Genomic DNA, 27,791 nt, shown 5'->3' with positions numbered 1-27,791 from the left:
TTAAGAACAAAAATGACTTTATTTATATAACCATTTTTAAAATGTTAGTTAAAATCCAGGGCAAGCACATAGCCATGTAACAACAGTTGGACCCTAGGCTGGAACTGGATCATTTGCTGATTGTCAAAGCTTAGGAGCAAACCTTGCCATCTCATCAGAGGGGGAAAGAGTTGAGCTAGACGTGCCACAGCCCAGAGAGAACCAGCACAGAGGAACCCCACAAAGGGACTTTCCCTAGCACAGCAAACAAAATAGTAGCTTGTCCACATGGATCAGATGCTGGGCCACAAAACGTCACAAAAACCAAATTTGTATAGAGGGAACAAGAAGAAAGGTCACAAGCCAACAGTAATTGGTTGGAGACCGGCCTGCTCCTTTGCAAGGGGTCTACTGGAGCTACCTTAACTGTGGGGCCTCCCGTCTCCATGATGCAGGCGCCGCAGAAACAGAACTGGAAAAAGCATCTTCAGCAGAACAATGTAAAAGGGCCTTTCCATTCACATATCATCCTTCAAGAAGTAGGTCTGGCTGTTCCACGTGTCAGCTTAAGAAACAGAGTTTCTGTTCCATCCAAACAGCAAGCAAAAAGTCTCTGAGATGCAAACACCACTTAATATAACATTCCTTGCCCCCCTCCCTCTAAGACCAAGGGAGTCCATGGCACCTTTTTACCCAACCTGAACTTGGGTGGAGGAAAAAAGGACTCAGAAGGAGTTGCCCAGCAAGCAAGGTATTGCATTCACCAGTCTAGCCCTGTGTTCTGACTTGGGAACTTTGGACTGTTTTCACTGTAGAACTGGGAGTACCAACGCCTATGCCTCTGGATGGCAGCATCTTCCTTCACCAGCAGTGGCTTTGAGAGGTACTGTTTGTTATTCCAGATCATGACATCCCGTTCAAACTGGAGAGAAGACAAGGTTAAAAGCACTTATTTATTAGAAAGGCCAAGCAACCAAGAGGCCTAAGGCTGAGCACGCTCAGTGCAAATTAAGCTGATCAACAAATATTTGTTTTTGCGACATTATTTAGTTAGATTAATAAGAACGAGGGCAGAAGCCTTGGCCTGGCTTTTGCAAATTGAAGCTTAAGTTGATGGACCTGGCTGTTGCTGTGCTGAAGAGCTCCCACCCACCAAGTTTATGAATGAGCAGTACTTGGCATTGTCTCACGCAATGAAGACAGACTGGCACACAGGGGAACAGAAGCCCATAATACTGCAGTGCAAGTTGCTGCTTGCTTCCCTCACTGAAGTGTGCAAGGGAGGTTCCAGCTGGCCCTTCTACAAACAGCTTGCCCTGGTCACCTAGGCCTACTTTCAAACAAGGCAACACCCTGGGCGGTCACATAGACACTTGCTTACCTGGATGCTTTCTGCCCACAACAAGAATTTGGGGATAATGCTAGGCACGCTTCTCTGGTAGTAAATCCGATGGGTCACATGCTGCAGGAGAGGTTCCACAGGTGTTACACTATGGATCATGACCCCACAGCCCAGGAAATCATGCTGAAAGATCAGGAAAACCAAGCCGGGCCCAATCTGGAGAGAGAGAGAATTACATTAAGTCAGCCAGTGGTAATGATTTCCTGATTCAACACAATGCAAAACTGACTTATGAAATTCACTGGCACAAGGTGTGGTGAAATAGGCTAATTGAAATGGCTTTTTCAGATCATGTTTTCTGGATTTTAGGCTGCTTCCACACAGATTTTTTCCCCCCACATGGAAAGCAGGAAGCCCTCGCACTAAAGGGAAAACATCCACACAACACCTTGCCCCACTTCAAGAATGACTTTCCCCTTTAGGACTAAGCTATTTTCTGTGATTCAGAGTGCAGTTAGTAGAGTGGCTACAGAGAAGCATCTTGGTGGAGGACAGAGCTTCAAAATGATGCCCAATTGTAGCATTTGATGCATCTGTAAATGAGACTGTGGATGTAAAGTGCAATCAAGTCACAGCCGACTTATGGCAACCCAGTAGAGTATTCAAGGCAAGAGACTCACAGAGGTGAGCTGTCATTGTCTGCCTCTGCACAGCAACCCTCGGTGGTCTCCCATTCAACTACTAGCCAGGACAAACCTGCTTAGCTTCTGAGATCTGATGAGATCAGGCTAGCTGGGCCATCCAGGTCAGCGTAGACATGAGAAAGGTGACCCTAAATTGGAGGCAATGGAAGAACATCCTCCTATGTTCACCAGCTATTCAGAAGTAGCCCTTTAATTTACAGTTTCAGGCCAAGGTGTGGACACTTGCTAATCAAACACTGTGTCAAAGTCAGCCATTTTATACAGCTTGTTTTGTATAAATTCAATCCTAGTCGCAGAATTCACTTTGTTCCACATAATTTAGTCTGCTTTGGCCATGTCTGAAGGAAGGAAGAGGGCATTCAAAGTCCATCTCCGCATCCCAATTTAACATGTTAACGAAACGGACTATTTTTTTAATGGATACTGGTGGCCATCTCCACACTCAACTATTGGAAATCCGTGTAGGGCAGCTCTTTTGAGCATCTAAGCCAGATGCAAAGATGAAACAAATGTAGGACTCAGAACACAGCAATCACCACCGAACATGCAGTCCTGGGCATGCTGCCCATTCATGCCTTTGGAAACTAAGAATATGCTAGGTATCTGGGTGAGCACATCTGGTTTTGGCTAGTAAGGAATGCCAAGACATTTTCTACTTTGGGGGAGCTGGGCTAATTACCTTTCCTCACCCCTTTTCTAGATGCCCTAAAAAAATAACTATTGCATTATTTTCCCACTGGACACAGCAGAGGACCTTAAACCTGTGGTAGAGACTCATACCTGCCTGGCTGAAATCATCATATCCAGCAAGGGGAAGTGCTTGCCAAAAATGGTTAGGCTATGTTTCACAATCAAGCAGGAACAGTGCATGTCTGGCTCTGGCTGCCATTCTGCCTAGGAGAGAGACAGCAAGAAGCAGCTTATAAATGAGGACTTCAATCTCTGGTCATATCTGTCACGAGAAACAAAGACAAACAGCATGGCGGGCACTAGGAAGCAGGATCAAAATCAAGTCTGAGTACAGGGGCCTTTTAAAAAAAATTACTTGTAGCATACTTTTCAAGCAAAATGCCCTCCAGGGCACAGAGTGCTGCAATGGTTGAAGTCAGCCTGAGGTGACCACACACTACCAGGTTAACATCATGCTAAATTAGAAACCAATGCCAGGAAAATACAGGACAAGGAGGAAAGCCACTCGGTTCCCAATCCCTCAATATGCAAAGGTGCTACACTGAAGTCAGGTATACACTACATGGTGCAAAGATAGATGTTCCAGGAAAGCTGTATAGGGAAGGACGGTATACAAGTCTAAGAAAAAAAAATTTTCAATAAAATAACTGCACTGCAGGCTGAAACCAGCTTCACAGCCAGTCTCTTTGGAATTAATCTAGAAAGAAAAGTCAGGGCTTCTAACAAGCCTCCGAAAATCTTTCTTTTCTGTGAATCCAGTGGCTTAAGCCCCTAGGCTTCAAAATCCATTGAAACCAAATCTCACTCTTCCTAGAAAACAGTTGGAGGTAGCTGCATTGGATCAAAGCAAAACCCAAAAGAAAAAGTATCATTTTGATAGGTCCTAATAAAAGGTGTTTCTCGTAGCTTTTGGCTTTGGATAGTCACCCCTTGTTTCCCTCCAGCCGCTCTTTGTCATTTCTTCTTGTGTCAGACTGGAAACTAACTGGGTCAGGGATCTTTTCTGCTTGTGATTCAATGCTTGTATGAAAAAACACCTTGCTAAAGTTCATGGACACCTTGTCCGAGCCATACCAGATGAACTAGAAGGCCATATAAATGCAGATGATCACTAACCAAGCTGGAATAATAAAGGTCAGTTCAATCAGCTATCGGTCGTCAGTCTCCTAGTCTCACACTGACATGTTCAGGGTTGGGGGGATAAGGAGCTTAGGGTCATAAGAAGAGCCTGCTGAATCAGAGCAGTAGTCCATCTAGTCTACCATCTCATCTCATATAGCGGCCAGACACTCTGGCCAACATCAGGGCACAGAGGCCAAGGTCTTTTCTTGATGTTGCCTCCTAGAATGGGTATTTCACCATGGCAAGCAGACACTAATAAATCTATCCTCCACGATGGAAACAGAGCCAGAAGGTGGAAGGGTTAAGGTGTCAGACTAGGATCTGGGAAGCTCACACTTGAATCCCCACCCTGCCACGGAAACTTGCTGGGTGATCTTGGGCCAGTCCCACACTTTCAGCCTAGAGACCCAAGCAAGTATTTGGATGGAAGACCTCCAAGAAATACCAGGGGCATGACACAGAGACAACCAATGGCAAACCACCTCCGACTCTCTCTTGCCAGATAATGGCAGATCCTAGTCTTACACCTTAACCATCATGCTGGCTCTTAATCTAGCACTGACATATAGACATCTATAATGCATTTCACTCGTCAACCACCCTCACCTCCCTGAGCAATCTTGTTCCACACACATGGCCTTCCTTGCCATCCTAATCTTACTCCCAGGTTCTATTCTGCTTCTACTAACTTTACCCTGATTGTATACATTACTGCCCTTTGGACTGAGTTGTCCCAGTCTTCTTTCCCAGTGTAGCTGTTCTGAAAGCCCAGTGCCTCCCCCAGGAACAGACCAAAGTTACCTTCCAATGATGCTTCATGAACCTCCAAAATTTAGACTTTGTGTGTCGTAGGTCTACCCCATTCATAATCCAGGGTTCATGGAGAAAGGACAGGTGGGCTGCATCTGCAGCATTCTCTGGAATTTCCTGGCACAGTCGGGGGGAAAAGTATAATCAGCAGAATGTCAAAAGCAGCTACCTTATTCTGGATCAGACTGTTGCTCCATCTAGCCTAGCATCAGTAAGATCAGCAATAGATCTCCATGGTCTCAGACAGATAATTACTGCAGAAGCCAAGAACAAACCTGGAGCCATCTGCATGTAACTATATATTTGGAAAGGGTACAAGAGACCATGGCCAAAAATCAAGGGGACAATTGATTGTTTCACCCAGTATATTCTACCCAAACAGTGCTCTGAAAGACAAACTAGCTCCAGCAAAGGCTCAAGGAGGGAATAAAATCAATTCAGTGCATCGTACAACTCCCAGCCCAGTGCAACTATCTTCAGTGACCTGGCACCCTGTGCTTCATCATCATCATCATCATCATCATCATCATCATCATCATCATCATCATCATCGCTACCAGTTCTTTAGGTGGTTGTTGGCCTTTAATTACAATTCAAGCCCCACTCAGAGTCCTAGGATGTTGTACTGTATCAGTGTAGTATTTGTGAGGATCCCAGCAGGATTGCCTTTTGAATCTGACAGATATTGATTTTGTTGATTTGAAGGTGTTTCAAGTGCAGCCTGAGTGTTTTCAGAATGGCGCCCAGGGTGCTGATTACCACTGGGACAACCTCTGCTGGTTTGACCCATCGTTGAGGAATCTCAATTTTCAAATCATGGTATTTTTCTTATTCTTATTAAATTGCCATCTCACTGATCCTTAGCCGAGAAACCAATCGCTACATCACTACATCCAGTCTAAAACATGTATAAACACATCTGCACAGATTTACCTCCTGTTATTTCTCTTCTTTTGCACACACTTCTTTTGCACACACTTATTTTAGGTAAGTCTCTTGGGAAAGAGAACTGGCTAACATTCCTGAGCACAGACGGCATAAGATACACAGAATACCTGAACATGTGCATTGACAAAATGCTCAGTGGTGCCGTGGAAGACCCATGCTCCGGACGCCACCTCCTCCTGCTCCGGGACTTGCCATGTTGGGCTGACACCATCACAGTGATACCAGACAAGGATCATCCCGCCAACCTCGCATGATGGCCAGACCTTGATCTTGGCAAATTCAGGCACTGTAGAGAAGAAGGTTAGCTTTGCAACTTCCTTGTGGCAAGTTGCAGGTTACACACACATACACACTCTGGAGATAACAGTTCATATAAGACAGGCGTAAAATTTAACAATTAAGTCTATTTTGTATCACTTTAATAAACTCTCCCAGCTCTTATTTTATGGAGAAGGAGAGAGAAAGAGCAACATAAAGGATGTGCAGGAAGAACTCAGATCCTGGTGAGGTCTGAGAGACAAAAGAAAATACAACGCACCTTTTTCAGCATATGGGATTCTGGTGCACTTGCCATCCTTGCCACTGAATTGCCAGCCATGGAAGGGGCACTCAATGCAGCTGCCCATTACACGACCACCGACAGACAGGTTGGCACCAAGATGTGGACAGTAGGCATCTACCACATAAGACTGCCCACTGGCATCTCTGAACACTGCAAACTGTTCTCCTGCAACATAGAAAATAGGACAATTTAAAACATAATGTCCGTGTTAACTAGCAGATGACAAAGTATTAGCAACAGCCTCTGCAAATAGAAGAATCATGTCTAAACTGTTTGGAATGAGCAGTGAGGTACTCATCAAGATTCAGGGTGGTAGATTCAGGGGGCAGAAGTGCCTGGCAACAGCATCATGATGTTGCTAGTTATTCTTAACTGGCATTTAACCAACCACCAGCCACTAGATGGCAGCCAAGTTACAGCCAGAGGCATCTATACAGTGCAGCGTGACTGCAAAACATCTGGAGAGGAGGCTGCTGGGGGTCTGCAGGTTGAACAGATCTTTCAGAGAGCTTCCTGCCACCTTCCGGCCTGCTGGAACTCTCAGTCCAGAAAGATGCTTGTTGTGCCAAACATTAACTACAAAGCATTACTGGCCTTTTTTCCAATAGTTGACCTTGGTGCCATCAAAATCTGTTCTGCATCTTTCCTCTGTCGAATCTCTTTCCCTTTCCCCACGATCTTTCCTATACCCCATTCTCCTTAGTCAGATTTATTTTATGGCACCATTGAATAGTACTGTATTTTAAATAGATTTTTTAAGAGACCCTGAGCCCATTGTTGGGGAAGAAGAACACATAAATAAAGTAATAAATGAATAAAAACATTAAAACATAGGTTTGGCTGGCTGGTGCAAGGATTTCAAATTTGGATTTAGAATGGGCACCAATGTGGACTCAGCCCACAATGTTCAATGAAGTAAGGTTTCTTGAACACTGTGTGTTACTTGTCCACAGTATTCTGTGGAGTCCTGGGTATCCCATCTTAAGGAGAAACATCCCAGTCTATCCCACTTGCTTCCGTACCCCATGATATATTTGATGGTCTTCAGCGGGTCCTAAGACTCATGGTCGTGATGGCTACAATTGACTGACATGGCCACACTTTGTTTTTAAGGTAAAACTGTCTATTTGTCTTACAGGTATGTGACTTCTAACTTGGCTGGCTCAAGCCTTCCCCTGTCAAAAGGCTTTGTAAAGAAGCTGGAAGTTTGGGTGGGTATCCAGAATATATTGCCTGTTATAAGCAAAGTTTGATTTACACTGAGAGAGACTTGGAGTTAGACTAGCCAGGCTGGACACAGGCTAGAGGTGAAGCAGCTACTAAGTGAGAAAAAAAGATCTTGGGAAACTTGCTCAGAAGCATGCCAAGAGCATTTGTTAACTTTCTGGAAAATCTGCTATGTAAGTCAAAGGCAGAAACCCATTTTTGCTTCTAAGTTTTTGCCTCATCTCGTCTGGCTGTGAGAAAATTTATCTGAATAATAGACAAGAGCGAGACATGCCAATTGCCGGGTCTGTGGTACTCTCCTAGAGAGTGAACCACATGTCTATAGGGAAGGCAAGCCAAAGATCAAGGCTACAGAACCATTCGTTCTCTCTTCCCCACAGCAAAAACATGAAGAAGCTGTTAAATGTCAGCATCTCAGGGCCTTTCCCCACTTACCTTAAGCCCCGCGCTACTTGAGGAGAGTAGCACGGGGTCCCCCAGCTCTCCCCACGAGAGGGGCGGCGACAGCGCAGCTGCCCCGACTCTGCCGCTGTCGTGCCCCCTCAGCGCGCAGCATCCCTGGCGCTCTTGCAAAGGGCGCCTTTTGATGACCATGCAGAGCACGGGGTCGTGGGGATGCCGGGGCGCGCGCCAGGGATGCCGCGCGCTGAGAGCAGCACACAGCATAGGGGGATAGGGAGGATAGGGGAGAGTGGGGAAAGGCCCACGGACTGTTGTTAGAGGAACCATGTGAGGAAGGGGGGGAGAAGCAACCATCAGTCACTTTTGTGGCAGATGCACTCCTGTGGCCAATTGCTACTGACACTTTATAGCTGCTTTCAGAACTAAAGTAAGCATCTTTAATAGACCTTTTGAAATTGCCAACAAAAGAGGGATAGTTTATTCAAATGAAATAGCTGATCAGCAGCATAAGAATCAAAATACTTTTTTGAAAACGATGATGGAAAAGAATTGCATCTTGCTCTTGAAAACGCCCAGTTTGTGATTAAAAACTTGGTCCAGATAATGGAAAACACAGAGTTTCTGGGGATTAATCCCAAAGTACAATGGTGAGCAGGAACTCTGAGCCTTGATCAAAAGGTATTGATATTCCTGCTCAAATGGTTTATTTTTAACTGATGATAAATCTCATTGGCACTGAGCATGAGCAAGGAGTCCCATGAAGAGCCCAAGGAGGAAATCTCAGCCTCGATTAATAGTTACCAGTCAGAAGTCTGGAGTATATTATGCACTGGATGGGAGACAAGGAAGATTTGTCCCTGTTGACCAAGAGGCCAAGATCTTTAAAAGTTGTTCAGGCCACTAGAATGTGTGAGTTCAGAATGTCTCAGGAAGGAGCAACAGCAACCAAATACAGAAATACACTGCATCCCAAGATTCTCAGGTGGTCTATGACAGCAGCCAGGCCTTTTTATTCTATACTTGGAAACTGTAAGAAAGACTGTAAGAAACTGTAAGAAAGACATTTGGGCCTCTACTATCAAGGATAAGCCAGAGAGCAGCCATCTGTTTTCAGGACTAAAAAAATATCCTTGATAGAAGAAAGCAGAGACATTCTGTTCTTTGCAGAAACAGACAAATGAGTGTGACTGTTGATTTGGACCCAGTGGATACAGTTTTTAAATACTGTCTTTTGGGAGACTATAAGCTCACTTTGTCAAGGAAGCAGTTGCCAAAGTAGAAAAAACATGATTGGAAAGAAAAAAAGAATTATCCTTTCGAAGGCAAAAATGACAGCAAGAGCTGGAAGCTCTTCTCTTGGCAGAAGCGGGAAGACTGAGGAGACAGGCATGCTCCCCTCTTATCTCACGAACATTTTGGCACGAAGGCCAACGGGAGGGGAAAGTACCCACTGGGGCTTTGGAAGCTTCTACAGCAGCGTGGCTCAGCAGTTCCTAGAAGTGTGACTTCCCAGTGATCTTGTAATGTTCAGGAAAGCATTTTATAAAGGGATTAAAATTGCAGTGGAACAGAATAGCCCATGGGAGAATAGGATCACTGTCTACTGTAATGTTTACTCTATGTAAAAAAAAGGTAAAAGGTAGTCCGTTGAGTAAGAACCATGTCATTACTGACCGATGGGGTGATGTCACATCAGAACACATCATAAAACAGCTTAATTTATGCTAAGATTGTCTCACAAGAGTGTACTGTGATCTAATAATTATAATCTTCTATCTGCCAATTTTATTGTTCCCTTATGTCTTATTTCCTTTTAATATTCGTGCTCTTAACCCCTTCCCTCTTGTTTTCCCATACCTTTCTGTGTTCCCAATTTTCAGTAGATTCTTTCAGATATATATTTACAGTTTAAATATATTTTATTCTTTTAAATATAAGTATCTCATTTGCTTTATGCATTCTATTCCTATCAGATGTTTTATGGTTAAGAATTTTAGCATATTTAAGGTGACTGGACTAGCCACAAACTAAAATTTTAACTGTAATTAAATTTATGTTTTTATTGTTTATAATAGGTTGGAAGCCACCCTGGGTCAGTTTTTTAGATTTACTTTGCTAGACTATAAATCTCATGTCAGTTTAAGCATAAAAAAATGGAAGGAAGGAAGGAAGGAAGGAAGGAAGGAAGGAAGGAAGGAAGGAAGGAAGGAAGGAAGGAAGGAAGGAAGGAAGGAAGGAAGGAAGGAAGGAAGGAAGGAAGGAAGGAAGGAAGGAAGGAAGGAAGGAAGGAAGGAAGGAAGGAAGGAAGGAAGGAAGCCCTTCAGATTGCTTTGAAATGCTGGCCCAGAGAGTAGGAGGAACTGTTGCTGAGTCTATGCGGAAAGAGGGGAGTAGTGAGAAAACCTGAAAAAAAGTGAAAAGCAAGATGATTCCCTTTGCTTTCTTCTTGAAGGGGGGAGGAGTTGCACTTTAACAGGCTTTGGAAGCTGGGAAATGCTCTAATCTGAGAGTGCACTGAGTTTTAAAGAGGAGGAAAAGCGTGCATAACCGAGAATCCAATCTAAAGGGAATGTACACTCAATGCCAAGGAGACCACAAATTCGTAGAAGTCCATATAGATGAAAACATTTGCTGAAAAGCACAATGGATGTAAAGGAGATCTCGCATTTAGCCAGACTGCAGAGTGGAGGGTCAGCACCTGCCCACAAGTCAGCAGTAAACAAGAGGAAGGCCAGCAAGAATGGTGAGGAACAGGAAAGCCGGGGGGGGGGGGGGGGGGGAGGGGGAGGCACAGCCAGAAAGCAACCCATTCGAAGAACTATAGTTATAGGTATGTGCAGCTCTATATCTGTCTACATAAATCAGGTGAGAAGGAACTTTTTCTAGGCAAAGGGAGAGGCAATACCCTGGTTTCCAGCTCGAATTTACAACCTCAAGCAATTCCCGCCCCCACCCCCAGAGAAAGAAACATGAGTGTACATATTACAGCATATGGTCCTAAGTATTCTATTGAGGAAAAAATCTTCTCTCTCCCTCTTTTTTAATAGAACATACACCATTCTAGCCCTTGCTCTTAAAAATGTACTTGAAAACATACAAACATTGCCTGGGGAGATTCCAGAGGTCTGATGAAGTGCTTCAGTGCGCTTGCTCCTTCGCATGAAAAGGGAAAGACACCATACAAGTGATAAACCATGCATATTTGCCTAATTTTTAACATTTATACCAGTTGAACTCCTGATGTTCTTTGGGTATCTATGCCCCAATTAGCAGCTAGACTACTTCTAAAGCATTTAAAAGCAGTTTCTGAGATAGGACTGAAAGCAGGGCATGGATAAGGAGTGGTTGCACTGCACCAAGCTCCAGAGAATGTAATTGTGTCCTGATAGCCCAGCCAAGCCTGCAAGTCTACAATCATGTGAAGAGAAAAGATTTTATAACACTCATGAGACTGAATGGATGGACAATACATGTTACACATTTGCTTGGGCCTTGCCTCCCCAGAGAAGGCATTACAATCCTATCTAAAGCTCTCTGAACACCACCCTTGGACACGTACAGGAAGCAACCTTTGGCCAAGAAACTTGTTCTGCCACTACGAAGGGAATTGAGAATCAGTCCTTTTTTAAAGGTAGGGTTTAAACTGTGATCAGCCTCTCCCAAACCTTAAATTCCCCTTATCATTGGAGTACTGTCAAATGTATTTTGCCTTGATTTACAAACACCAATAAATACTACTGCTAACTGAAATATAGAGACAGAGGTGAAATGCAAAGAGCGCCAAGGAAGGAAGTCAGTAATCTTAGATTTGGAACACTGGCCTCAGGCATTTCCTGAGGAAACTGATAGCACAACATCCCAACAAGTGTAGTTGGGGCTATAACAAATGGATTTCATTGTCTACATAGCTTAACCACATTGCAAATTACTGGACAATGGGGACCCACAAAAAACTTGAGAGAGCAGGTATCCCACTCCCCCACCTTTGCTTCCACCCCTCTCCCCCTACTTCTCTATTTCTCATTCTTTCTCCCTCCTGAAATCCCTTTTCTGACTTTCTCTCTATGCCTGTCACTTTCTCTAACTTCACTCATCACTCTTTTCTTTCTGCTCCCACCTCATCTCTTTCTCTCCCTTTCTGACCTCCCCAATGACTATCTGTTCCCCAACACCCACCAGCCTCCCAACCCCATTCTCACACAGAGAAGCAGTGGTGGCTGCTCCCAGGATCACAACAGATCTCCCAGCTACAGAGATCAGTACCCCCTAAGGGCTGCCAACTCCAGGTTAGGAAACTTCTGATTTTGGGGTGAAGATTTGGGAGGATGAAGACTTGGGCGGATGATGTTTGGAGAGGGAAGTAACCTCAGCGAGCTATAATGCACAACAGTCCACCTTCCAAAGAAGCCATTTTCTCCAAGGGAAATAATCTCTGTCATATTGAAATCAGTTATGATTCTGGGTGAGCTCTAGCCCTCACCTGAAGGTTGGCAATGCTAGTTTCCCAGTAAGAACTGGTTTCTTTGTAGGCTGCATTGTACCCTATAGCATTATACTCTTCTGAGGTCTCTCCCCTCCTCAAACCCATCCTCCCCAGGCTCTATCCCTTAAACCAGGAATTTCCCATCCTGAAGTTGGCAACCTTATAGGCAGACTCTATGGCATTATATTCAGCTGCCACTCCCCTTCCTAAACCGTGCCCTCCTCACACTCTACCACAAGATCTCCAGGAATTTCCCAACCTGGAGCTCACAACCCCACCCAAACCTAGTCCCAATGACTTCTCCCTCGAAGTCCAAAATAGGATTGGAAAGGGCCCTGTCCCTTCTCCCTGCTTTTTCTTCACAGAAACTGCAGTCTGGAATCTGCAGCTGCCTACCAACAAACATTGTGGGAATCTGTTCCTTAAAACTACAGGTGCACCTTTTATTATTTTGGGTTTTTTTAAAAAAAACCACAGTGTATTTTTTCTCTGTTTCACATTTCTCTCCAAACCTAGGGCTCTTTTCAGGTTTGTAGAAAGATCTATCTTGTTTATTCACAGCTCCAGTCACCAGAGTGAAGTATACAAAGATTTGGCCAACTTTGCTATTACAGTAGAAGATAGCAATAGTACATTATCCAACAATGGATGGCTGTCTAGCAAAATTAAAAAGAACATAAGAACAAAAGAAAAAGCATGCTGGATCAGACCAGAGTTCATCTAGTCCAGCACTCTGCTACTCGCAGTGACCCACCAGATGCCTTTGGGAGCTCACATGCAGGATGTGAAAGCAATGACCTTCTGCTGCTGCTGCTCCTGAGCACCTGGTCTGCTAAAACATTTGCAATCTCAGATCAAGGAGGATCAAGATTGGTAGCCATAGATCAACTTCTCTTCCATAAATCTGTCCAGGCCCCTTTCAAAGCTGTCCAGATTAGTGGTCATCATCACCACCTCTTGTGGCAGCATATTCCAAACACCCATCACGCGTTGTGTAAAGAAATGTTTCCTTTTATTAGTCCTAATTCTTCCCCCCCAGCATTTTCAATATATGCCCCCTGATTCTAGTCTTGTGTGAAAGAAATTTTTTCTCTGATGACATTTTCTACCCCCAAAAAAGAACAATCACATTTTTTACATGGATGCATGCTGCTCTTTGGCCAGACCACATAATGAAGTATTTGATCCTTGCATTTCCAAATCACATGAGAATGTCAGGCCGTTTCCGCACGGCCGTAAGGGCGCCTCCACGCCGGCAGGAATTCCACCAGCGTGGAGGCGGAGGCCGTTCGCATGCAGGCATGCGGACGGCCTCTGGAGAGGCCGGCAGACGGCAAGCGGCTCCGCATGGAGCCGCCTCTTCCCCCCTTCCCTTTCCCATGTACCTCTCGTTTCGCCGTCCTGCTGGCCTCCTCAGCCCCTCCAGGGGTCGGAGGACAGCGAGGGAGGGACTTAGGAGGCCAGCAGGACGGCGACACGAGAGGTACATGGGAAAGGGAAGGGGAAACAGCATGTTCCCGGCGGCGCGGTTCGCACCGCGCCGCCAGGAAGACGCTTTCCCCTCAACAACACCCCTTTAAAGGGTTGTTGTTTAGGGCGGCCTGACGCCACCCTGGGGGAGGGGGAGCGCAGGTCAGGCCAAGGCGCTGTAGCAGCGCGACAATGGGCGCTGCCAAGGGCAGCAGCCAGAACGGCGGCCTGGGGCGGGCGCTTATACCACCTCTATACCGCCATTTTTGGCTCAAGGGGAAAGGGCCTCAGTGTTGAGAGCCGCAATATTTAACACAACTGTTCATTTATTCTTACTATGTTCTATGGTGTCTATGTCAAGGTAAGTGTGTCAATTGCACAGCTTTAATCAAACAGCTCTTAAAAGCCTACTGATGAATGACAAACAAGCCTGACAAAGAACACAGATTTCTAGATAATTTTAAAGTGAGCATTAGGCAGGAGGAGTTTCCTCAAAAGAGCCATTTCCCTTCCTACTCATTTCTCCTTCCCCTCTCCCAAGTAGCACTGGCTGGGAACACACCATGTCAAGGACAGTGGGGTCTTTGGGGATCTAAAGTAGCATGGTATATGGCAGTGGGGGCATGGTATATATGGTTTTAGGCTTGTTAAACCTGAATAAAGTGAAATATGCCAGTTCATTTGTTTATTTATTTCCATTTTTAGACCACTCTCCCCCAGAGGACTCAGGGCAGTGTACATCAATAGCAAATATAAATATAACAATAAAACAATCAAATACAATTTTAAATGACCCTAGCAGAAAAATCCACTCCCTTTTTGGCTGTTGAATGTTTTTACCCAGGGGATCATTAAGGGTACTGGATCTCCTCCAGTACTGATTACTACTAGCAAATTTACTTTCTTTCCTATGGTTCCTGCAGACCTACTTACTGCAACCTGAGGTTAACTGCAAATCTGAATTTGTCTCTAGTAGTATTTTCATTTCCAAACACGAATTCATTTCTAAATCCCAATTTTGCCTATCTAACAAAGTCAAGAGTGCCTCACATCCTTCCTGAGCGATTGACTACTCCTTGTATTGGATCTTCTTTTTTGATCTTGTCTTCCTTGGCTGCATCCACTTTCCACAGCATGTGTACAAACAAAGCATCTGTTTCTCATGCATGTATTTATAGTTATATTCAATGTATACTGTAATACATCCAATCAAATTAGGTTTTTTCCACCTGTGACTTTCTTGGAAGGGGTCTCTTTGGCTAGCTGATTTGGGGCAGATGATGATGTCTTATCCTTCAGAGGTAAAGCGTGGAAGGCAGTTTCAAGTGAATTTAACTTACAAGCACTTTCCTGAGAAACTGTTCGTTTTGACTCATGAAAGCTAGACTGTGTGTTAAGTGCCGTCAATTTGCTTCCAATTTATGGCGACCCTATGAATTAATGTCTTCCAAAATACTCTACTATTAGCAGTCCTGCTCAGGTCTTGCAATGATGAAGGAAGATGAAGTTTTTCAAGCCAATGGAATATTGTATCCAGACAATCTGCACCTTCTGAGAATTTCCCCTTTCCCTTTTCTTTCCTCCATACAGCCCAACAAAAGAAAGCGGGGGTGGGGGGGTTGATGGCTGCCAGAATGGAGACATGGTGAGTCCTGCTCCCAAGACAGCTAAACAACAGGCATTCTCCTGAGGAAAAAAAATATCAACTAGTGTATTACAGGGAAGATACTGTTTCCAGGGGCAGATCTTGCTTTTCGAAACACAAGAGAGCAATTAAAAGGGCCAGGCCAGCCACTGGGGAGGGACCCACTTTCAGAGCCTTCTTGACCACTTCGGGGTCCCAACTCACAGAATTTTTTTCAGAATTCAGATACCTTCATTGGTATACAAAAGTAAACTGAAATCTGCTGAACAGGAAAATCAATCAATTATGTAGTTGAACAGCTTGGCCATTTTGTTCCAGTTTTTGTCAAGCCTTGGTTTTTAATCAAGAAGAGAAATTTGGCAACAGATCTGGTAGAAAATGGGTCCTTATCTGATAAGACTAAGGAAAGTTGCTTCTTTTTTACTTTGAGCTGTTTTAACTTGTTTCAGTAGGGTGATTAATTTATCTCACTGATCAGTATGCAGCCCAACAATATGTGAGAGATAGAATTCAGCATATTTTCCCCACATACACAGAGTCATTTGGAAAATGGAACACAAAGAAATCTTCCAGAAAGAACGAACAATGGAAAGCAATTCAATTTGGACATCATAAAGGGTGTTTGTGGGAAGGTAGTTCAAGAGCAAATAAATAGGATAAATTGGTATTGTGGCTGAACTGAGTACCTAAAAATGGGGGGGGGGGGGACACAGATTTTTGGTTTAGGAGGAAATAGTGTTGCTATTTCAAGGTCACGAAGTCTTTGAGCTATTATCCTTCATACACTAGATTGGTCAGACTGAACTAAATAGTCAAGGTCAGTGCCCATAGATCTAATTATATGAAGAATGTTTCTGTTCCAGTTGGATTTGTAAGTGTCTTCTAACTTGAAGAGAGTGAGCTCAAAGGTTGGAAGTTTAAAAGTACATTCTGTCAGTACTTGATGGTAATTGTCTAGGCTTTGGTTTTCACAAAGTATTATTTAATTTATGCAGAAATTGTAGAATAACTAACACATCTAGGCACTCATGGTATCCTGTGAAATGAGCTGGTGGGTATTCAGCCACACTGTTAAAAGCATGGATCTATACAGGGATTCCAAATGACTTTTGCACTGAAGATGGTGGTTGCAACAGGGAGAAGTTGGTTTCCTTGGTGGAAACAGAAGTTCTACCAAACAGCAGTTTGAGACTGCTGATGCTATACTCTTAGCCAATTTAATAGCTTGAGATCTATAGAGTGTCCAATTTAAACTGTAGGTACTTGAAACAGTCCTAGGTACTTGAAACTTTTCAATTGCTCAATTTCTACAACCTCAACTCTTCATTTGAACTATTTCCACCTCCTTGGAAAAACCCCATCATTTTAGACTTATCAAAGTTAACGAGGAGAATTAAGGTGACAGCAATTTGCGAAAGCACGTAGCTAATGTTTAAGTCTGATGCAAGTATAGGAAAGGACTACCGCACTGTCTGCATAAAGAATTAAAGGGACATGTTGTTTTCCCATTTTTGAATGATGGCCATCTTCTCTTGCCAAGAGCACTGCTAGATCATTGATAAATAAGTTGAATAGATCTGGGCTGTGTGAGGCTAAAACACAGCCTTGATCGACTCCTTTATTTGTTAGGATCTTAGGGGTCAATAAATCATCAGGAGAACACTTCACTTGGTAAGAGATTCCTAAATGCAAATTGTGCAAGAGGATGAATAGGTGAGGGACTTTTTCTATTCTGGCAAGTTTGTTCCACAAGATTTCTCTGGATATGGCATCAACTACACTTTTGAGGTCAACAATGCTACAAATAGCTTTTTCTGTTTGACATTTCAGTCAGGAAAGCCGGAATCAGGCAATGATTGGTTGTAGATCTACCATGACAAAAAACCAATCTGTTCAGGTCCCAAGCCATTTTTATTCTGCAGTCAGGAACACAAGTCAGCTAGAAAAGACCTTAACCCAAAACATCAGCCGTGATCATCCTCCCTAAATTCATCTTATCAACTTCAAAATAAAATAAAGTTGTTCTTGCCATAGTTTACAATCATTTGAACTGAGGGAGATGGGACAATATCACTTCACTAAAATCATGACTTTGCTTAATTCATCAAGGAAAGACAGAAGACAAATTGATCTGGTGAGTGTTGAATTCTTATCAATTTCCTGTAGAATCTAGAGATTTATAATAACGTTTCATAAATCAACCATTCCCAGAATTATAATGGGAAAAAATTTCCTTTACAGAGTTTTAACATCTACTCTCAGAGGGTGTCTCAGGACATATTGCCATCCTCTTCTCCCTGGATTAAAATAAACCTGATCCTAAAATTTCACTGGTTGCATCAGATAAACATCTAGAAATGAAAGTGTAGTTTCTATCATGCAGATGGAATACTTCCCATCCATCTTCCAAGCCCAAAATTTCCATGTATATGAAGAAATTCTTTGGCAGCTTTAATCCAGTATTTTTGATTGATTTTTTTTGCATCTGGCACTACATTCATGTCTCCAAATATTAATACCTCACATATTTGAAAATCTAATGACTGATTCCCCCCCCCCCCCATAAAATTTCACTTTATTTTTATTTGGGACATATATTGTTGCCAGTGCCCATAATTGACCTTCCATGTATCTAATCTTCGAATAAGATATCTTCCATTTACTTCTATACCCTCTTCCAATACTTCTATATTTGGATTGTTAATGTAAATTGCCACACCTTTGATTTTTGTCCCTGCAGAAGCTGTGAAAACTTTGCTCAATTGCTTATATGTTCAAATCCTTTCTTCTTTTTAATATGAATATACACGAATGAGCCTTTCCTTGAAGTGGGCAATCTATCTTAGCGCTATGATAACCTAGCAGAAATCAACCACTGTGAAATAGTCTTGGGAAAAGTGGGCTTGCCCTTAAAGCAAACAAACATTTGTTTGAATTTGAACATTTGAATTTTTCTGATTCAAATAAAAGAGAAGTGCCCTTTGGACATCCAGTGCATGCAGTGTCTGTTCATTCAGGGTCTGTAGATTGGAGAAATGCCTTGTGACATATAGAAGTGAGAAACCAGCTTAGACCTGACAACTATTTTGTCAGAGTGTAGCCTGGTAAAAAGGGAGTCACCCAGAAAGTGGCCAGCTCTTCCGCTCTTCAAGCTGAGGTGATGGTGGCCAGAAAAGCTACCTTATAGGACAAGAATAATGAATCACATGCCAGAAGTTCATAAGATTTATTGTCTGTGACAATCCCAAAGACAGACTCCCAACGGGAGGCTTAAATACAAGGAAGAAGTTAGATAGCCCTCTCAGAAAATGATTGGACTCAGGTGCTGAAAACACAGAACAAAGACCCAATAGAATAAGAAGTTTAGAAATAGCAAAGTGAACCTTAATGGAAGTAGTAGCCAACTCAGGGTCTTTCAGAGATGAAAGAAAATATCAGGCAAGGAACAGGTGTCAGATATCAAGGCTCAGGATTGTGCCCAGTGGACAAAATGACAATATGACTTACACATGGAGGATTTTGGCAAGGCTTTTAGGATTTGCACAAGCCTGCCTAAAGTTGAGGACAAAACTGAATTAGCCATGCCATCAGGTGCAAGGATGGGACACTGTGATGGAGCACAGTCCCTATGCTGAGCAGGTTGTCCTTCCTGGTTAGCTCCACGGCCAGCTCCATGGCCAGACTGTGACTGCACAGTCCCGCATGGGACTGAATTGAAGTCACAATTTTATTTATTTATTTATTTATACTTTCAGCTTTTATACCGCCCTGTCCCCGAGGGGCTCCAGGCGGTGCTGAACTAGGCAGGGAATATAAAGAGTATGGAGGTTTAGGGCATCGTTGACAGAAATGTCATACTGAACCAGACAATCAAGTTACAAATAGGCTCAGTTGAAGGCCTATGAGGTATAAGAGGACCAGGCCTCCTGATATGAAGGGATACCTTCTACCTCCTGCTGTGATGGGATACCTGGGTTTCCACTGCTGCTCAGATGGGATACCTGGGTTTCCACTGCCACAACATTTTCAGTCACATACCCAGAAGTGATGTTGCATTGTCACAGCCATGTTCAAGGAATTCTTCACATCTATAGCACTACTGGTTGTAGTGATTTGTCTCCAACTATAATTAGATAAGACAATCTGCTGCTGGTGATATAGTTAGATCCACCAGCTGCATTTGATACTACTGATTGTGCTATTTTGCTTGATTGGCTGCAATCAATATCAGGAATAAAAGGGACAGCACTTACTCAGTTTCATTGTCAGCAGGAACCAAAGAGTTTCTATAGGAACAATACAGGAAACTAGTTGGCAAGATAATCTTAGAGCTGAAGACAATCAACAAGAGCTTAGGGAGCTGAGTATGTTTAGCCTGTAGAACAGAGTGTTAAGGGGTGACATGACAGACATGCTTAAATATTTGAAGCAAGAGGAAGAGGAAGCAAGCTTGTTTTCTGCTGCTCCAGAAACTTGGACATGAAGTAATGGATGTAAAGTATTGGAAAAGAGATTCCACCTAAATATCGGGTAGAACTTCCTGATGGTAAGGATGGCTCCACAGTGGAATACGCTGTCTCAGACGGTGGTGGAGTCTTCTTCTTTGGAGGGTTTTAAACAGAAGCTGAATGGCCATCTGGGAGTGCTTTGATTGTGTGTTCCTGCATGGCAGGGGGTTGGACTGAATGGCCCTTGTGGTCTCTTCCAAATCTGATTCTATGAATTTTACATTCCATTGTCATGCCACCCTTGCCAATAGCCATGACACTCCCTGGATCTTCTAAAGATCTTAAGGCTATATGCAGCCAGAGATACGGAGAGATTCCATCCTGTATTACACCATATCAGACCTATGTGCAATTATGGTAGATTACTGGCTTCTCTTGGGAGAGCTGTCACACATCCCAATATCAATGTTTGCAAGTAAACAACCTTCCACTCCCCTTTACTCCAGAGGGACCCTTACAGTGCAGACCAGCCTTATAACTCAACCAAGCCATCCTTCAAGCCTAGTAATTTCATTACCTGCTGTATAAGCTTTATTTATTTATTATTTATTAGGTAGACCTCAGTTTGAGCTGTCAAGAGAATGGACCAAACTTGAATTAAAAACAGCACAAAATCTGTATGAACTTCCTTTCCTTTGTCTTTTAGGCTCTCTGTGTGTATCTACAACACTTTCCCCCCTTCCTCCTCCAGTCATCCAAGCTCTTCATTCCTGCTGCTGCTTCCTCTTTTCCCAAGCCTTGCCAAGGGAAGCCTCAACCAAGTATCTTGCCTTCCCCCTTCTTCACCTCACAGCCCTCTTTCTTTCTCCCACTCTCACAGAAAGTGTTTACGCACTACAACATGGAAATATTTATTTATTTATTTATTTATTTGTCGTATTTATGAACCGCCCTCCCCCGAAGGGCTCAGGGCGGTGAACAAACAATAGATAGAGCACAGTAAAATCCACCGTATCAAATATAAATAAACATTAAATGATGGCTCTATATTGTTAAAACCAACCCCATTAAAATTAAAATGCAGCGTTCCAACATCAAATATATCGATGGCAAATATTATGTTGCTGCCCTAGCCATGGCAGAATACATCCAGTTTAAAACAGAATGACTTTCACTAAACTACTTGGTGATAGCTTATGTGATATGCATATCAGCAGTATGTCAATTTTGTGCATTTTCCAATCTTGACACATATTATTACATTGCCTGTGGGTATATCTGTGGTTTCGCTCTCACCCTCAGGATCGCATGGTCAGTCACATGTTGATTTAATTGTTGCTCAGTCTAATTTTAAACTCCCATCATCAAACCAAAAACTTAAGGAGCTGCTGGATGTCGCTGTAGTCAGATACTGGAAGATCAAAAATTGCATTTTGGGTGATCTATCTTTTTATGGTATTTGGCACAGGACTGCCTTTATAAACTGAAGGTGTGAAGATTAAAGAATTCGTATTGGCTTCTGCTGTGTCAGTTCAGTAATAAAGGATATTTGGCACAGGATTGGCTTCATAAATTGAAGGTGTGAAGAACATTAAAGAATTTGCTTTGGCTTCTGCGGTGCCAGTTCAAAGAGGAATTCTCAGAAGAAATCTCCTGAGCACGTGGGCTGTCAGAAGAATGTTTCCTTGCCAGGTCATCCTCCTCTTCTCCCCGCTCCTTCCAGTGGAGTTGGCAAGCATTTTCTTAAGATAAGCCTTTGTGGTTTCAGCATGTCCCTGCATTTGTAGTAGGCAGAAGATTGGAGGTTCCTTGTTCCCTGTGAAATTCAAATGCGACAGATGGTCTTGGAAGCTCCTTAGATGCTTTTGAAAGTAAGGTCATGATATGCACAATAAAAGCTGCAATTTCTTAACAGCCAGATGCAGAAGCATTAAGGGGGCTCAAGACTTCGTGTTTGAAGCTATGCAGAATTGGGTCAGAACCTATGCAAAATTGGTCAGGGGTAAGCCTAGTTATCCACTTAGAGTGTGAAGCCATAAAGAAGAGGTCAAGGAAAGAATGTCCTCTTACAGCATCTCAGTCAACTAGTTACAATCACCGGCAATATATTTTGTGACACTACATTGAGATAAGAATGCATCACAATCAGCTACATGCAATCCCTGATAATACACCACTGGCATGATATGGATGTGACCCAGCACTGCCTGGTGCCACCCCTCTGGGTGCTCTTCTTTTAGTTAAGTCAACCTGTATGTGTAACGAATAAAGCTAAAGCTATTAATCTTGGCTCACATATGACAAAATTGACCACAATGCCTTTAATCAGGGCATTCCCAACCAACATGGACAAAATCTGACAAATCCACAAGAAAACACAAATGGATCTTTGCTCCCTCAGCCTGTCCTGGAATGGCCTTATCACACGGGCATCTCATTGCCAAGTTAGTTCAAAGCGACTCATTTATGTTACTCAAGGGCAAATGCATCAGATACCTCATCCAAAACTTTAATCTTTCTGCAAGGTCACTTCGACTTCTTGCATTTCAACTGGCTTCACAAAGTAATTTTCTGTATGTTACAGTTTTCCAGTGCCCTGGAGGTAGCAGACTGTATCAGAACAACATAGTTGAGAGAGATACCGTGGAGAAGCCAAGTCAGCATCTCTCTCCCCCTGCAATCTTATCCCCATGGTCTAAAAGGCTTCTCCATCTAGTACATTTTGAATCCTGCCTTCCTCTTTAAGGAGCTCCAGACAATGTGTGTGGTTCTCCCTTTCCCCCTTTTATCCTCACCACCACCCTTTGTTGTAGGTGAGGCTGAAACAGCATGACTCCAGCAGAATAAAGATCAGAACTGCCACAGAAGGCCATAGCTTTCACGTCCTGCATGTGAGCTCCCAAAGGCACCTGGTGGGCCACTGCGAGTAGCAGAGTGCTGGACTAGATGGACTCTAGTCTGATCCAGCTGGCTTGTTCTTATGTTCTTCTTCTCTAGCCTCTGACACACACCAGCTCTCACCCGAGGAACAACTAACATTCTTTAACATGCTCCCTGGGCCAAACTACCCTTCAGGATTGGTAACCACATCACTCAAAATATGCTCTGGTCTTAAAAGCTGTTGCACCAGATTTGCATACGGGCAACAGCACTGGGACATCAGAGGTTAAATGTCTTTCAGCTCCACCTTTTCTACCACCCACAGTGGCTAGAGACAACTCACAAAACAGAAATAAAGTCCCAAGCCATTAAAACACAGTTATAAAAATTCAAACATACGGTAACCCACCAATGAATTAGTGTAACCAATATCTGTTGCTGGTGGTGGGGTGGGTGGGGAGAGGACATCAACCACCATCACATGCCTCCTTAAATGGAAAAGTTTTGCAATGCCTCTGAAATGAAGCAAGTGCAGCCTCTCAAGCTCCTCCAAGAGGCTGTTCCAGATGGCGGGCATCCCAAGGGGTGCTGGAGTCACAGCAGATGTAAGAAGTGTAAAGGAGTTCTCTGTGCCCCACATTCCACCTTGGGAGTTGGTCCATTGTTTATGTCATCATCTCACTGGTGTAATGCCCGTTGGGCAAGGTGGGCAGCTGCCCAGGGCATCACCTTGTGGGGGGCATCAAAATGCTGGGTTCGTTTTTGGCTATTTTAGTGGTTTTCAATTTTTGGCCTGCAGGGGGCGCAGTTTTTAGGCTAGCGGCACCAAAATTTCAGTGTATCATCGGGAGGCTGTCCTTATGCTACCCCCCAGGTTTGGTGAGGTTTGGTTCAGGGGGTCCAAAGTTATGGACCCTCAAAGGGTAGCCCCCATCTCCTTAGCAAAGAATGGGGGATGGGGCACCCCCTTTGAGGGTCCATAACTTTGGACCCCCTAAACCAAACTGCACCAAAATCTGGGGGTACCATAAGGACAGTTTCCAGATGATACCCTGAAATTTTGGTGCCGATACATCCAAAAATGCGCCCCCTGCAGGAACATCCCAGAAATTTGCCCAAGAATCTTTGTTCTGCATTGAGTTTTCTGTATTGCTGTCCATGGGGGTTGCTGGCTGGGGGGTGGAATATTTCTGAAGGCACAGTCTCAAAACTTTCAGGGTCTCATCAGGAGACTGCCCTGATGATACCCCCCAGGTTTGGTGCAGTTTGGTTCAGGGGGACCAAAGTTATGGACCCTCAAAACTGTAGCCCCCATCTCCTATTAGCTCCTATTTGAAACAATGGGGGATGGGGCACCCCCTTTCGGAGTCCATAACTTTGGACTCCTTGAACCAAACCTCACCAAACTTGGGGGGTAGCATAAGGACAGTCTCCTGATGATATTCTGAAATTATGGTGCTGATATGTCTAAAAAGGGCACCCCCTGCAGGCACCAATGTCCTGGTTCAAAAAAAATTTGGTCGTGGTGGAGTGGCCACCCATTGGGGGGGGGGGGGCATCCAACTCAGGTTTTGCCCAGGGCTACAGTTTGCCCAGGGCTGCCTCGTTACGCCCCTGCATCATCTGATTTTAAGATGGCGGTTGGAGCTGGTTGTTAATTGCATTTAACTTGCATCTTAAAATGTTGTTTATTGCTCATGATTTAATGTGATTGTTTTATTGGTTGTACACCGCCCAGAGCCCTTTGAAGATGGGCGGTATATTAAATCTGATATATAAATAAAGTCAGAAGAGAGCTCCAAGATCATCAGAGGCGGCACACAGGTTCGTATTGCTTAGCCCTTTCATATGATGCCATTCCCCAATAATAGCTGAGAACACCAATTAATGGGAGGGCAAGATTTCAATGAACCCCAGGAAGGGGGAAGGGAGTAATGATGACACAAATCAGCACCATGAAGGAGAGTTATAGGCACCCCCCACAATATTGTGGATTCAGTTCCAACCCCCCCAATTAAAAAACACACTGAAAGCTATTCAACAGTCTTCCAGATCCACAAAAAGCTAAACTCAAATAATTGCTGCAACAACATAATATATTCAAGCGAACATCAACTTCCCCCAAAGAATGCTGACCTGGAAAGATTCCTTGTTAGACCCAAGAAGTGATTTCCAAGTGTTCCTCCACTGCATGTTAGACAATATAGCTGGGTTGAAACTGGTTTTAAGTTTGCCATGCAGACGTGTTCTTTCATTGAACAGCCAAACAAGAACGATTTCAAACTGCTTCCCTGTTTGACAGAAACACTCCCTACAAAGAGAAGCTGTTCACTGCAGGAATCATTCTCAAAAGGCCTGCTTAACAGTTGGCACACTTGGGTAAGCTCTTTTCTGTGCAACAACAAGCACCCAGGAACAATGAGGAGCTTTTGTGTGACCTCCCAAAGCATCTCTAAGGCCACGGCCAGAAGAAAAGACGCTGACCCGAGTGCAGACAAACCAGTTTCCATGGCGAAGGGCAGAAAAGGAGGATTGGAAAAAGACACGTCAGAATTCTACACTGCAGCCAAACAAAGAGCTGTGATGTGCAGGCAACAGCGAGCCTGTACGGTCAGGTATGGCATACCTGCCTAAAGTTCAACACAGCAGAGAAGCACCTTCACAATTATCCATATAGGCCAGTGGTTCTCAACCTTTCACAGGGGTCGCCTAAGACTCTCTGCATCAGTGTTCTCCATCTGTAAAATGGATAAATGTTAGGGCTGGGGGTCACCACAACTTGAGGAACTGTATTAAAGGGTCACGGCATTAGGAAGGTTGAGAACCACTGATGTAAAGAGTCTCCATGTTGTGCCTCCAGGAGCTTTGTGACAAAAGGCTAGATCTAATTTAAGCAGCCTGTTTAAAGCAGAATATGCTTAAAAATACCAGGGGAAAATAGCACAATGATGCAAGTTGAGAAAGCAGAGGCTCTGGGATAAAGGATACATGGATTCCAGCCAGGGTGTCCAATTCAGCTGTAAAAAGCAATTGCCAGGATGAGAGAATAGGCTGTGAAACTACTGTGTGGGAGTAGGGAGAAGATAAGGTTAACTTTCTCAACCATTCCCTGTATTTTTACTGCCAAGATGCTTAAGCAACTGGGGAGCCAGGGAAGAGAGACAAATGCAGGTTCCCTATCCTAACTCCTGGGGTTTTAGAGCAGTCTAAAATAGCCATTTACAATCATGAAATTGATATGGGAAGAAAAAGTTAACCCCTACCCCAGTCCCAATTCATGCGGGTGGGGCTACAAATGTCTCATCTGGAGATCTGAGCATGGATTCCTAGCATGTTTTGCAAAGAAATAAACAAACTCCTACGACAGAGTGGAAAAGATCTCATAGCCTCTGGCTCTAAACTGCGCCCTCTGAAAGAAGTGATAAGCAGCCAGAAGCCACAACCGAGGTGTCAAAACTTGAAATCTGCCTTGAAGTATACATTTGAGAATGAAAGCTTGTCACAAAAACTGCAAACTATGTGCTCACCAGAACCATTACTCCACACGGTTTTTTCCTTCAGGTAGGACAGGGATCTTTTAAGGAGGGGAATGGACATTCCATCCCACTCACCCACTCCCAGCAATCCAGACATGGTTTTACTACTTGCCGCCCAGCCCCACATCAGCTTCTGAGGAGTGGAAACAGTTTGCTATAATCTGTCAAAGGATTTCCCAATTTTTGGTCAAACTTTTTGAACTCACAAACCCAATTTTCATGCAGGGTGAATGCAGATTACTGAAAAGGAGTAATCTCTATTCCAGTTTAGCTGCAATTCTGACCATCTCAACTGGAGCTGAACAACTTGGTTTGACCCATGCACGAGCAGCCCTCTTTGGTTCCAAATGCAAATCTACCCGCGCAGGCAAACCACCTCTGCTTCCCAAACTGAACTTTGCCTTAAGGAACACAACTCCTCCCAGCAAAATGCGAAAAAGTTACGTGCAGTAGTTTGGGTGTATACGTGCAGTACCTGGTCAACCACACTTTTATTAGAACGTACACAGGTCTGAGTTTTGTGAAGGTGCGCCCGTGTAGGCACCTACACACCGGCAAGTCAGCCTTAAAATCCACTCCCGAAGGATAACATGTAGTGTAGCGAAGTGTACTCTGTGCATGCTCAGAGCCATCAAGGCTGAGCAGATGCCCTCCACACCCACGGGTTAGTTATGCGCCGCAACTTCCATCAGCCGTCCACTGCGAATCCAAAGACTCAATGCTCGCTGCCCGGGCGCCTTTCCGCTTCTTCTGCGCCTCCGTCCGTCCCCTTCGGACTTGCCCCTCGCCCCGCCCGGCAGGAGCCAGCGCCGCTTCTCTCTCTCTCTCTCTCACTCACTCACCGAGCGCGGCCACGTTGCGCACCTCTCCGTGGGCCACCCGGGACGACTCCAGCAAGCAGAACCAGCCGTTGGGGTAGACCGGAGGCAGGTGGCCGGTGCGGCGGCTCTTGCGCACTCGCCGGGCCACCTGCGCCCGGCTCCAGCCCGCTTGGCCCAGGTAGCCCACCGCCTCCGGGCTGCGCCAGATCCGCAAGGGCCGGCCGGCCAGCCACGCGGCAGCCCCCAGGGCCGAAAGCAGCGCCACCAGCGGCAGCCCCCAGGAAGCCCCGGGCAGCAGCAGCAGCAGCAGCAGCAGCGCCACCGCCGCTGCGCCCGCCCAAAGCGCACCCCAGCCCAACCCCATCCGGCCGCAGCCAGCGCCGCCCGCATGGAGGCCTGGCGCGCCCCGCGCCGCTCTTATAGCCGCCACCGGGCTGGGGGCGGGCCGGGGCCTGATGGGGCAAGGCTCCTGTCCGCCCACTCGCCCGAGTCCTCCGGCTGCGAGTGGCCCGGCCGCGCCAGCTGCCCCTGCGGCCCCTCGAAGGCGAGTTCTCGGCTCCCTTTGCGTCAAGCTGGCCCGGAGGCTTCGTGGTGCTCTTGGGAAGAAGCCACCGCCGAGAGCAAGCCCCGCTCGAGCCCCATCCCATCTAGGACGGCCGTGGCTGAAGTGACCCTCGAGATTTCCGCCCCTGGAAAATTGCCTTCCGATTCCAGAACAATCT

General features: G+C 44.7%; 1 protein-coding gene across 3 annotated transcripts; it reads right to left on the bottom strand.

Moving 5' to 3' along the window:
- LOC125442159 (cholesterol 7-desaturase nvd-like) lies at positions 1-27,743 on the bottom strand. 3 transcript variants are annotated; one of them, XM_048513333.1, is made up of 7 exons: positions 27,113-27,743; positions 6,134-6,322; positions 5,703-5,881; positions 4,639-4,764; positions 2,806-2,919; positions 1,361-1,537; positions 1-901 (listed from the first exon to the last, which is right to left on the bottom strand). In XM_048513333.1, exons 1-7 carry the CDS (start codon positions 27,714-27,716, stop codon positions 740-742), a joined length of 1,551 nt encoding a protein of 516 aa, XP_048369290.1. In that variant the 5' UTR covers positions 27,717-27,743; the 3' UTR covers positions 1-739. The 3 variants fall into 3 exon arrangements, 2 of the variants coding, with proteins under 2 accessions (XP_048369290.1, XP_048369291.1); XM_048513334.1 differs by having other exon boundaries at positions 27,091-27,450; XR_007245951.1 differs by lacking the exon at positions 1-901 and having other exon boundaries at positions 1,403-1,537; positions 2,806-2,915.
- Positions 27,744-27,791: the final 48 nt, after the last annotated feature.

The sequence above is a fragment of the Sphaerodactylus townsendi genome, linkage group LG12 (genome assembly GCF_021028975.2).
Source record: "Sphaerodactylus townsendi isolate TG3544 linkage group LG12, MPM_Stown_v2.3, whole genome shotgun sequence".
NCBI classification, from domain to species: domain Eukaryota; kingdom Metazoa; phylum Chordata; class Lepidosauria; order Squamata; family Sphaerodactylidae; genus Sphaerodactylus; species Sphaerodactylus townsendi.
Note: the sequence above shows the minus strand (reverse complement) of the source record. Positions and strands in the feature narration are given on the sequence as shown.